At 44.0% G+C, this 12,311-nt stretch overlaps 1 protein-coding gene across 6 annotated transcripts; it reads left to right on the top strand.

Moving 5' to 3' along the window:
* Positions 1 to 1,432: 1,432 nt before the first annotated feature.
* On the top strand, positions 1,433 to 11,023 carry sil1 (SIL1 nucleotide exchange factor). Of its 6 annotated transcripts, none has more exons than XM_080466235.1 (13): positions 1,433 to 1,688; positions 1,827 to 1,864; positions 4,416 to 4,495; positions 5,351 to 5,486; positions 5,610 to 5,715; positions 5,803 to 5,896; positions 6,092 to 6,178; positions 6,253 to 6,348; positions 6,422 to 6,543; positions 6,920 to 7,016; positions 9,495 to 9,659; positions 9,728 to 9,892; positions 9,961 to 11,023. In XM_080466235.1, the coding sequence occupies exons 3-13, from the start codon at positions 4,421 to 4,423 to the stop codon at positions 10,156 to 10,158; spliced, it is 1,341 nt and encodes a 446-aa protein (XP_080322361.1). In that variant the 5' UTR covers positions 1,433 to 1,688; positions 1,827 to 1,864; positions 4,416 to 4,420; the 3' UTR covers positions 10,159 to 11,023. The 6 variants fall into 6 exon arrangements, with proteins under 6 accessions (XP_080322361.1, XP_080322363.1, XP_080322359.1 ...); XM_080466236.1 differs by having other exon boundaries at positions 1,435 to 1,688; positions 1,830 to 1,864; XM_080466237.1 differs by lacking the exon at positions 1,827 to 1,864.
* The last annotated feature ends 1,288 nt before the right edge of the window (positions 11,024 to 12,311 follow it).

Consider the following 12,311-nt stretch of genomic DNA (forward strand, 5'->3'; position numbering starts at 1 on the left):
TGTGTGTGTGTGTGTGTGTGTGTGTGTGTGTGTGTGTGTGTGTGTGTGTGTGTGTGTGTGTGTGTGTGTGTGTGTGTGTGTGTGTGTGTGTGTGTGTGTGTGTGTGTGTGTGTGTGTGTGTGTGTGTGTGTGTGTGTGTGTGTGTGTGTGTGTGTGCGCATTGCTCAGACAGCAGCTGGGAGAAGCTCAGCTGTAGGACTCCAACCTCACACAGCAGCACGTTGTGTGTCTCCATTCTGTCTGGATAATCTGTGTTCAACATGTGGCCCACTGCAGGGCCAATCCACACCTTCCTCGGTGTTAAAATACTAAGACGACTATTTTTCAATAGCAGAAACTGTCTGGATTATTTACTGGGGATCAGACTGATGTAGTTAAGTTCTTCTTAGAACAATAAGCTCTGGGCAATCTTCACATTAAATGTAAATGTTTCTTGAATGTTTGGCATTAATTAGAAAAACCTGTATTTACAGCATATGACCTCATGTGAAAGCGATAACCTTTAGAAACATGCAAAAAAAAAAAAGATTTCATTTTACAGTGTTTGACATTTGAAAAAATACGATTCAAACTGCCTTTATTCACCTTTACATCAGGATAGCAGAGCTGTGTGAAAACAATCAGAAAAGAACAAGTCCTGCGTCCCAGTCAAACTGCCTGCGTCTACCTCCTCCGTCTGGGATTATATACCTGTTTTCTTTTCATGGATGTGTTCTCTCTTTCCGTCCACCCCAATAATTAAATAGTAAAGATAAGGAGTCACACTCATATTTTCCTGGGCAAATGTATTTTAAACCAAAAAAAATTAATAAAAACTACTCTGAGGAATCACGTCTGAGTGACGCTTCATCTGATTCAGTTTAGTATCCGAGGTGTAAGAAATGTTTTAAAGTCACCTGCTACACAGCAGCACCTGTTAAAAATCCTGGTTTTATTTCACAATAGCTGGTTACTACATTTCAGTCTGCCTCAAAGTCACTATTCACTCATAATGCCACTTTGAAAGCTGAAAGCTGCCTTTAGATGTCCAGATAGCTGATGTCAAATCCAAGAATACATTTGAGCATTTATATGTAAATGTTAGACTGTATATTCTCATTACTTCAGTCGTGTGACCATTCAGTGATTTGACACTTTTAAATATTCGCTGTCAAAATTCAAGGAAATAAAAATTAAAGTTGTTCTTTGGCATCTGCTGTTTTTAAACAGTTATATACTCTGCCCTTGCTGGTGTAAGATAGCAAATCTTTCCCTTCACCAACGAACAAAGTTGGCCGAGAAATGCTATGGTTTTGTCAACATGTATTTATTGGTTAGTATATATGCATTTTACCAACTTTTCGCAAAAACTTTTAACCCGGAATGATTGCGTCAGCACTGATGTGATGTGACAAGCAGTGAGTAATTATAGCCCAGCCCCCTTAATGACGTCGTAGCCCTGCGACGTTATCGTTAGTGTGTGAACGCCAGCAGCTGCAGCTATGAGTCACGGTTGGACACATGTCCGTTAAAGAAGGATAAACACTCGTAAAAAGGTAAAACACTGTAAATATTATTGTCAATGAGGATTAGCCAAGCGCCTCTGTCGAATTGTTAACATATGCTGTTGCAAGCTGTAAAAACGGACGCTACAGGCTACAGGAAGTCGGTTACCAGTTAACACGATCACCACTTAATCCGGAACACCGGTGAGTCTGTACCGAACATAAATTGACCTTGGCATCTTGACGCCTACTCGGGTCCGGGTTTGTCGGATGAAGGCTAAGAACTCCGTCCAAATGATCCCGAATAACTTTCATACTGTGGCTATACTTTGTGTTTGTTAGCAGCCGATTCTTCAATAAACACCACGGGACTCCACACAGTAAGTGTGAGCCTCCATAATCTCACTTTTATCCCAACATTAACATAAACTCCTTAAAACGGCTGTATCGTGAATGTAGTTTGGCCTGCTGACGCGTCTGGTCTCTTCCATCCAGGACGGGAGGGTGCGGGTTCGAGTTCAACTTGTACCTTACCTTAAAAAAAAACGAAACTCTTTTTACATTTAAACTGCACATTGTATCGGCTGGTATCTTATTGAACACAAAAATACTTATCAGTATTAATTATTAAGGGTATATAAATATTTTCATTTGAAAAATTTCAAATTCTCTCCAGCACACCTCTTTAATTTGTATTTTCAATTGTGTCAGATTGGTACATTACATGACCATATAACCACATCACGACCCTCCTTTACTTTTTACAGCTCTTTACAGTTTGAAATAAAGGAGTACATGATTCAATTCAATTCAACTTTATTTATATAGCACCAAATACAACACAGTCATTTCTAGGTGCTTTTAACAGAGAAAAGGGAAAAACCCAACAAATCCACATGAGCAAGCAGATTTATTTGCAACTGTGGAAAGTAAAAACTCCCTCTAACAGGAAGAAACCTTTGCAGAAACCAGACCCAGAGGTGGCGGCTTTCTGCTGACCGGTTGGGGTGAGGGGATAGAGGAGAGGAAAGGATAGAATAGACAGAGAGATAGTTTGAGGGGGAGATACGAACCTTGGAAACGTCACCCTGGTTCAGGTAGGAGAGGTAGAGAGAGAGAGGGGGGGTGAAGCAGCCCTAACTGTGAGCTTTAGTAAATAGAAAAGTCTTGAGTCTCGTCTTAAAAGTCGAGACTGTTTCAGCCTCCCTAACTGAAACGGGGATCTGGTTCCACATAAGAGGAGGCTGAGAGCTGAACGCTCTGCCTCCCATTCTACTTTTAGAAAACCGAGGACCCTCCAGTAAGCCAGCACTCTGAGAACGAAGTGCTCTTCTGGGGAGATATGGAACTAACAGTTCTTTAAGATATGATGGAGACTGGCTGTTAAGAGCTTTATAAGTTAAAAGAAGGATTTTAAATTCTATTCTAGATTTAACAGGGAGCCAAGGAAGAGAAGTTAGTATTGGAGTGACGTGATCTCTGATGTTGGTTCTTGTCAGGACCCTCGCTGCAGCATTTTGAATTTAGTTGAAGACTTTTTAACCAGTTATTTGGACACCCTGATAATAGGGGGTTACGATAATCTACTCTCGAAGTAACAAATGCATGAATTAGTTTTTCAGCATCACTCTGAGTCAGTATGTTTCTAATTTTGGAAATATTATGTAGGTGAAAAAAGGCAGTCCTGCAGATTTGTTTAATGTGGGAGTTGAAGGATAAATCCTGGTCAAAAATAACTCCCAGGTTCCTCACAGTGGTACTGTAGGTCAAAGTAATACCATCTAGTGTTATTATATCTTTAGATAATTTCTCTCTCAGATGTTTTGGGCCAAATATAATAATTTCAGTTTTATCCAAGTTCAGAAGCAGAAAATTATGGCTCATCCAAGCCTTCAAGACAAGCTTCTACTTTAGAAAGTTGGTTATTATCATCTGGTTTCATAGATAAATAAATTTGTGTGTCATCTGCATAACAGTGGAAGATCATCAAGTGTTCTTTTATTATATTCCCTACAGGAAGCATATACAAAGTAAAAGGTATAGGACCTAAGACAGAACCCTGTGGAACTCCCTGTTTAACTTCAGTCTGGACTGAAAAGTTATCGCGAAAATGAACGAAGTGGAACCTGTCTGATAAATATGATCGAAACCAATTTAGTGCTGTACCTTCAAGCTATGATGAGCTCTAAAACCTGACTGGAAAGACTCAAATAGGTTATTTTTGCTTAAATGGTCACATAACTTACTTGCAATCACTTTTTCTGGGATTTTAGAAATTAAAGGAAGGTTGGCTATTGGCCTGTAACTTGCTAAGACACCTGAGTCAAGGTTAGGTTTTTTTAAGAAGAGGTTTAACAACAGCAACCTTAAAGGCTTGTGGTACATAACCTGTTATTACAGATATGTTGAGCTGATCTAGTATGGATGTACTAATCACGGGGAAAATATCTTTAAACAGTTTAGTGGGGATTGGATCTAGCAGGCAAGTTGTTGGCTTAGATGAAGCCACGATTGAAGAGAACTCAAGGACTTCTATAGGGTGTAGAATTGGAAATCCAGCTCCACTAACATTTCTGAGGATGTGGTTGATCCATCTGCAACTGCACTGGGCAGTGAGTCTTTAATTTTATCCCTAATAATTTGAATTTTGTCATTAAAGAAGTTTACAAAGTCATTACTGCTTAAAGTTAAAGGGATATGAGGTTCGACAGAGCTGTGACTTTTTGTCAGCCTGGCTATAGTACTGAAAAGAAATCTAGGATTGTTCTTGTTTTCTTCTATTAAGGAGGAATAGTAGGTATTTCGGGTTTTGCCAAGGGATTTTTTATAGATTAACAAACTATCTCTCCAGACTGTGATGTAGGTTTAAATGAAGTAAGAGATTAGGGAAGTTGTTGTTTGAGGTTTGATGATGATCTCTGCTTTTTTCAGACACCATGAGGCCGAACTTCACACTGTTCACCCTCCTGCTGCTGCACTGCTGGCACATAGACCGCATCCATGGCCAAAAGGTGAGCTGCACATTTATTTAATTGTATTTTATAAACCTGATGCCGGCTCAAGTGTGAGAATAAGAGGTGAGACGTTTGAGTTTTTCTGAGCTGGTTGTTTATCAGCAGGTCCCAGAATTAAACAGCTGGAGAATTTCTCTTTGGACTGCAGCCCATTTGTGAAACAGTAAAGTGTGTTTAAGGCCCCTGTTACACGACAGCGAATAGGTGTGTAGCCGCAAAACTTTCGTCACTTTTGGGGGGTCCGTTTACACGACACCAGTGTGCGGATCCACTGCATCCATAAAGTTTTTATACTGGCTCCCAAGGTGGAAAGATTCTTTCACAGTCGCAATTCCCTCCGACAGAGACTGCCAGAAGTTATAGAGTATTCTTACTGCGCTTGCACATAGCTCCCCCTTCCTCTTGAAAATAGTCTCTCGATTTTGTTTGTGTATTGTTCTCTGCACACAAGTCTGTGTGGTTTCATTACATAAACAAACAACAGCGCCCTCCCGTGGCCTGCCATACTAACTACATCGTTGTCAGTGTGTCCGCTGCTGCAGCGTAAACGCACCCCGTTTTTCTTTTAACGGATTAGGTGTCACGTGAAACGTCGTGTAAACGGGCCCTAAAACACAGAAGTGTATTAAATTACATTTACATTTTTCTGCTCTCCGACATCGGGGGAACCTCTGCAAAAGACTAAAATGTAAAGAGTACATGCTCTGCAGAAACCAGCTCTGATATGACGATCCTCAGGTTCTTATAGTGAAACAGTCTCAACTTGCAATGTGAGGAAAAATATTCAACACATAGTGAGAATAAGAGAGAAAAAAAGTGTTCTTGGAGGAACTGATCTCATCTTATGTCCAGTCTGAAGGTGCCTTAACTGTGGTCGAGAAATCAAAAGGAGAAGGAGCGGATGAGGAGGAGGCCACTGTCGGTGATGAAGATGAAGGAGACTTGGAGGTGGTGCAGCCCACCGAGCTGTGGCAGACCCTCAAACCAGGTAACACACACCGTCCTGATTTACTGACGGACAATATAGACAGGCACAAAACACTCTGTGTACACGCGCGCACACACATACACGCACGCACACTCACCTTGGGTGTGTTTTCTGTGTGTGCAGGCCAGGCGGTGCCTGCAGGCTCTCACGTGAGGCTGAACCTGCAGACAGGTGAGAGGGAGGTCAGACTGGGAGAGGAGCAGCTCAAGTACTGGAGACAGGAGCATAGGTACGAGTCCTCCACCCTCACACTGCACTGCTTGTTACTGAGCAGGTGGAGGGAGAAGCTTTGACAGAGTGTGTGTGTTGTGTGCAGGGAGGAGGAGGAGACGCTGTCCTCCTTCAGTCCAGAGGAGCTGAAACGAGCCATGAAGAAGATAAAGGAGGACTCCAACGCTGCACACAATCAGGTAACAGAATGTTGGAGGAGCCTTCTTTCTTCAGGGTTGCCAGGTCTGACTGACAGTTTCCAGCTCAGATACGAGAGATAACAACCTGACTCAATGGAAGCCAGCTCAAATGATTCTTTACTAATGATTATTCTGACAGATGACCTGAGTGAAAGCTCACTACAGTTTGAACCAGCCCCCCTACTGTGTCTGCAGGCCTCTGTGGAGTCCAGATTTCGCCCCCTGGAGGAGCTGAAGGAGGACATGGCTCAGCTGCACCTGCTGGTGGAGACGGACTTCCAGGTATGGCAGCTTCCTGTCCTGGTCCAGTCCTGATGGAGAGATGAAGGTCAGTGTGAGGTTCTCTGTGTGTGCAGATCATGAAGCGCCTGCTGGAGCAGCTCAACAGCAGCAACACCACAACAGAGCAGAGGGTCAGCGTCCTGCAGGAGCTGGAGTACCTGGTTCACCAGGTAAACACACACACAGTCCTGCAGGAGCTGCAGTACCTGGTTCACCAGGTTCTGACCCAGCTGTATGTGGCAGGTGGATAATGCTCAGACGCTGTGCTCCATGGGGGGTCTGCAGCTGATCCTGGGGGGTCTGAACAGCTCTGACTTCAGAGTGCAGGAGAACTCGGCCTTTGTGTTAGGATCAGCTCTGTCCAGGTGAGAAGTTCGGTTTCTCCCAAACCAGGACAGCAGGACCTCAGGTCATCATATAAGGTGTGTGTGTGTGTGTGTGTGTGTGTGTGTGTGTGTGTGTGTGTGTGTGTGTGTGTGTGTGTGTGTGTGTGTGTGTGTGTGTGTGTGTGTGTGTGTGTGTGTGTGTGTGTGTGTGTGTGTGTGTGTGTGTGTGTGTGTGTGTGTGTGTGTGTGTGTGTGTGTGTGTGTGTGTGTGTGTGTGTGTGTGTGTGTGTGTGTGTGTGTGTGTGTGTGTGTGTGTGTGTGTGTGTGTGTGTGTGTGTGTGTGTGTGTGTGCCTGTGTGTGTGTGTGTGCCTGTGTGTGCCTGTGTGTGCGCCTGTGTGGTGTGTGCGTGCACAGTAACCCGGTCGTTCAGGTGAAAGCTGTGGAGGACGGCGCTCTGCAGACTCTGCTCACCGCTCTGGCCACGGCGCAGCCGCTCCACGTGAGGAAGAAGGTATGGACACACACACACACTCTAGAGGCCTGTACTATATGACGCTGGATTTTCTCTTATCGAGATAACTTCAGGATTAACTCTGGGTTTTCTGTACTACGACGCTCGCTCACTTCTCACTGGGATAAAACACCCTGACAATTTAGGATGAATGTCTAATCTGCTCCTGAGCCGGCTACGTTCTGGATAAGGCTCCACCTCCTGACCATTCAGATCTCTTGGAAAATGACCTGCCTAATCTTAAATGATGGTGATTGGTGCGCAAGTTCAGTGCTGAGCTGAGCAGAAAGTATTTGGAGTGATATTTTATAACCTTCATTTAACCAGGAAAATAAAACCTATCGAGATCAAAATCTCTTTCACAAGGGTGACCTGGCCAAGAGGTCCACAGCACACATCACATCATTAGATTTAAAAAATGTAAAACTGATCTAACAGAATACAATGTTAAAGTGAGAGAGTGCAGATTTCCAAAGACAAAATTTAAAACATAAAATGCAGACTTTAGGCAAATTACAAAAAAGTACAATAAAAATTGTACAACGTATTTATTAACAGTAAAAAATGTAAAAACACGAACACTGGTTTATTGATCCTCGCTCTTTGAAGAGTAATAAAGAACGGAAATGACTTAAGGATATCAGTTCGGACATTTTAGTTTCTGTTTGACGGTTGTTCCAGGCAGAGGGGCAGAGAAGCTGCAGTTCTACCACGCAGTACGTGTCGGAGCGGGGCGGAGCAGGAGGCTACGGTACGGCAAAGAGCCCCCAGGACCAACTCTGTCGCGCGGTCCCATCACAGAAAGTACGATAATAATGTAGGCGGGGTTGTGAACGACTCGGAGAGCGTCCAGCGAAGAACACGGAAGCGGCCTGTGGGCGTCCAAGTCGTTCTCTGTGACTCTGGTTAAACTTTGTCATTGTAAACAGCAGCGTCCAGCTCCTGCTGAATCTCCTCCTGCTCCTGAGAGGAACGTCTGTGTCTCGTTAAAAGACGCCATGTTGTGGAGCACCAACGTTTCTATAAACCCAGTTAACAAATCAACCAGTGAGCGCAAAGCGGCGTATGTAAACAACAACAGGAGGGTTTACGGCCGATGAAATAGTTAAATATTGCGGCCAAGTGGAGAGTGAGGATCGTCACTACCAATCAGCAGACGGCTGCGTTGTCGCTTCTCCTCACAGACCCGTTCCTCGGTGCTAGGTACCTCAACGGAGGGGTAGCGGAAAATCGTAGCCGGTGGTCGTGGTTTCTTTCCGTACCAACCACAACTTTTTTAGTCGGACCGCACTGACACCCGCCCCGCCCCGCGACGCCCCGGCACAGACAGTGCGGTGGAACCGCGGCTTAAAAGCTCGCTTTCCCAGCTCAGTCCGAACACAAGGAACATGTACGTGTAGAATGTCATTGGAGCGTAGGGAATAATGTCTTGTTGGTTCTCTGGAGAACGGCACATAGATAGGAAGGAACCAAGCCAAGAAAGGTCTTGTATATTAAGGTCATCCAGCGTGGCCCTCCTTGCTCTGAGTGAAGGCCACTCAGCTCTGGCGTACAGTTCACAGTAGTGAGCACAGCTGGTCGGAAACCTTAAGGCACAATGATACGCTGTATTCAAGGACTGCAGACTTTTCGATGAAGCACTCATATAAAGAACGTCGCCATAGTCGATAAGCGGTAAGAATGTTGCAGACACAAGACAATCTTCCGAAAATAAAATCCAATCTTGATTCTCAGTTTGCAAACTAAAATTGCTCTTTACAAGAAAGATACTTTTGACATAATATAAATCCTGGTGACTGAGGCTTTTTGTTCTCGACTTGTTCCAAGTCTGTTTCACTCCACGAGGGTTGATCTGGAATAGAGAGCTTAATAATAATGCTCACGCTGACAGAACTGCAGAAACTTTCATTTATGGAACGCAGAACGACTCATGCTGTCGCAGTGATGAATTAATATTTCAACATAAAAGACACTCACAGAGGAACCTCAAAACAACTGGAAGGAGAATGTAAACTCAAAGAAGAGCAGTGAGGAAGTTCAGCCCAACACGTTTCTGCTGTAATAAAGTGAAAGTGAGTGATCACAGTGCCGTCCGCTTATATTGTCCTATGAATTAATCTGGTATAATCTCACCAAATCAGCATTAACAAGTCAGGAATGTTCTGGCTTTGGCTGCAGCAGCAGGGTTGCTTTTAACTGCGGGATGTATTTTAATTCTTATTCTCAGAGAATAATTGATCCTTCAGTAATGTGTAAACTGTGTGTGTGTGTGTGTGTGTGTGTGTGTGTGTGTGTGTGTGTGTGTGTGTGTGTGTGTGTGTGTGTGTGTGTGTGTGTGTGTGTGTGTGTGTGTGTGTGTGTGTGTGTGTGTGTGTGTGTGTGTGTGTGTGTGTGTGTGTGTGTGTGTGTGTGTGTGTGTGTGTGTGTGTGTGTGTGTGTGTGTGTGTGTGTGTGTGTGTGTGTGTGTGTGTGTGTTAGGTGCTGTTCGCCATGGCCTCTCTGCTGCGTCACTTCCCCTTTGCGCAGCATCACTTCCTGTCGCGCGGCGGGCTGCAGGTCCTGTCGGAGCTGTTCCGGGAGGACGGAGGGGGAATCGTGCGCACGCGGATCGTCACCATGTTGTACGACATGATCAGTGAGAAGGTGAAACCCGCAGAGTGTCTCCTGAAGTCGGTGTGAAGTCCCCAGTTAACCCGACTCCTCCCCTCCAGGAGCTGATCTCTCAGAAAGGCCTGGAAGCCTTCATGGACTCCGCCCATGAGGAGCGCGTGCGTCAGTACTCCAAAGTGTCCCTGCAGGGGGCGCTGCTGGACGAGGGCTGGTGTCTGCTGGTCCCTCAGCTGCTGGACTCCACCGAGCACGACTACAGAGAGAAGGTGAGCCACAGACACAGTGACGGCGTGTGGAGCAGCGCACTGACGCTTCCTCCTGTGGTTGGTTTCAGGCTCTGCGGGCTCTGCTGGCCATGGCGCCGGTCTGTCTGCAGGAGTACCGCTCTCACAGCTCTCTGCTGGGCTCGCTGCTCTCCCTCCAGGACCAGTACCAGGACCTCATCCAGTCCGAGATGATCCTCGGGGAAGAGAACAGCTACTTCCTGGAGATCGTGGAGCTCATCGAGGCTCTGCATGTCAAAATGAAATGACCAGAGTTGGATTTGTGATGTTTGACACTGTGCCAGGAAAAAAAAACTCCACTCTGCTGCTTCAGAACCAGAGAAGTGAAAGTTTTCAGTCGAAGGAGCATCTCGGAAGAGAGACGAGCATATGAACTCATGATGGAGCCTTAAAACATTGACGAGACTTGGAGAGATTCAGCTCTGTGTGGATAGTCAATTATTTAACAATGATGACATTGTGTTTGTTGAATCTGTTGAATGTTTTGATTTCCTCATCTGTGTCACAATCACTTCAATTTTATTTATACAGCATCAAATATAATATTTGATATCATTTCAAGACACTTTTACAGAGAAAAGAAAACATTAGTTCCACAAGTAGAGGAGAATTTGAAAGGGAAGAACTCACTTTTTACAGGAAGAACATGCAGAACCAGACCCAGAAGTGGAGACTTCCTGCAGAACCAGACTCAGAGGAAGAGCCTTTTGGCAGAAATTTGCTGGTGATATTTTTGTCATTGTTGAAGTGTGTATCGATGCTTTCCTTGTAAAAAGAGGACGTGTTGCACAAACAGCAGCAGTAGTAAAGGTCTTCATTTACCCAATAACCCTACACTGATCATTATAAGGAGTTTACAGCTCTATAATCTACCAAACAGAAATAAACCCACCCAAAACAAGCATTTCATGTCTTTAAAGTCACTTGGAACTTTTCTCTGGATTCAGATTTGATTTTGAAATAGAAAGATATTAAAGGGTTTGGTTTAAGAGTGGGATTTGTCTAAGGAAAGTCATTTGCAGAAAAATGCCAGTATTCTGTGAAAAAGTATATTCAAATTTTTATCTGGTTATGAAAATAAAGTCGGAACTGTGGAGGAAGGCCCAGAATGACAAAAGATATTTCGTCTGGGGTTCTAGTTTTATTGTTAAGTTAGTGAGTTAAGAACAGTACTTCGATAATCCATTGTTTTCTCTGTCCACCGGCAGGGAGCGGTAATGAGATGAAAGTAATGATTGAATTTGATTGGGAGGGGGGTAACTTCAACCCCATCTAACAAGAGCAATTGAAAAAGTAATCGGGGTGATCAAATTATCAAAGATGATGAATAGAGTGTTAATTCATGCAGTCAGTATCCAACAGTAGGAGAAGATCTGTAAACTGACGTCCCGAGTAGGGGAAAAGATAAAGGCTTACATACCTGGAGCACTTCCCAGGCTGAAAGGAATACTGTAATTTCAGGAATACCACAGAATGTGTCAATGGATTAAATCAAAGAAGAAGTCAAAGGAGGGAAAGTTATTGATGCCACCAGGATTAAGAGCAAAAGGGATGGTATTCTAAAAGATGATATTGCAGTTTGAGAACAGCATTCCCAAATCAGTGCAGAATCGATATATGAATTACAATGTGAGAGACTGCAGCCCCAATCCAGTCAGGGACAAATCGGTAAAGACTGCAAAGGAAAACTACGATGTGCCCGATGTGGAGGGCAGCACGAATATGGAAAATGTGAGAAAGATGCTCAAGTCAAATGCTGTTATTGTTTAGGAGATCACAGTGCAGCTATGTAAGGAATACTGTCTCTTATGCAGAAGCTCGAAAGACAGAGAGGGAACTCACAGTATGGTCAGTGACAAGCAACAGAGAGATGGAGCACAGAGAACAAGCACACAAGAAAAGCAAATCCAATTGCAAGTGACATCTGCAACAGAGCAAAGCACGTGATCACATAAATGTCAAGTGGATGACAGTGCCATGTTCGTGAAAAAAGAGAACTTTATGGCTTCTATCTGTCATGCAATAAGTGTACTGTAGCAGTAAGAAAAGTGATCAAATTAAGTAAAATTTTGGGACATGAAAGAAATGAAAGCAGATCAGATGCATTCATTGTTGACAGTAACAGAAGCAGCAGAAAACATAAATGAAGTGGCTTGATGTATTAATGGTGGTTATACACATACTTCAGTGGAATGCTAGAAGTCGGCGAGCTACTGGACAAGAGCTTAAAAGATATAAACTGTATATATATGATCTGGAAGCAGTCCCAGATGTTATTTCTGTTCAGGAAACATGGCTGAGGCCACAGTTAGATTTTAGAAAACCTGGATTCAGCGCAGTTAGACATGACAGATATGCCAGCCAGAGTGGAGGATGGTGTGCCACATTTATTGAAGATGGG

This window comes from Lipophrys pholis, assembly GCF_963383615.2.
Source record: "Lipophrys pholis genome assembly, chromosome: 6".
NCBI classification, from domain to species: Eukaryota; Metazoa; Chordata; class Actinopteri; order Blenniiformes; family Blenniidae; genus Lipophrys; species Lipophrys pholis.

What these genes read in the sequence shown, in the direction of transcription:
- sil1 (XM_080466235.1), top strand. Translation starts at nt 4,421, where the DNA reads ATGAGGCCGAACTTCACACTGTTCACCCTCCTGCTGCTGCACTGCTGG. An exon ending in TACTGGAGACAGGAGCATAG is followed by an intron (nt 5,716 to 5,802) that starts GTACGAGTCCTC and finishes TGTTGTGTGCAG; the next exon opens with GGAGGAGGAGGAGACGCTGT. An exon ending in CGCTCCACGTGAGGAAGAAG is followed by an intron (nt 7,017 to 9,494) that starts GTATGGACACAC and finishes TGTGTGTGTTAG; the next exon opens with GTGCTGTTCGCCATGGCCTC.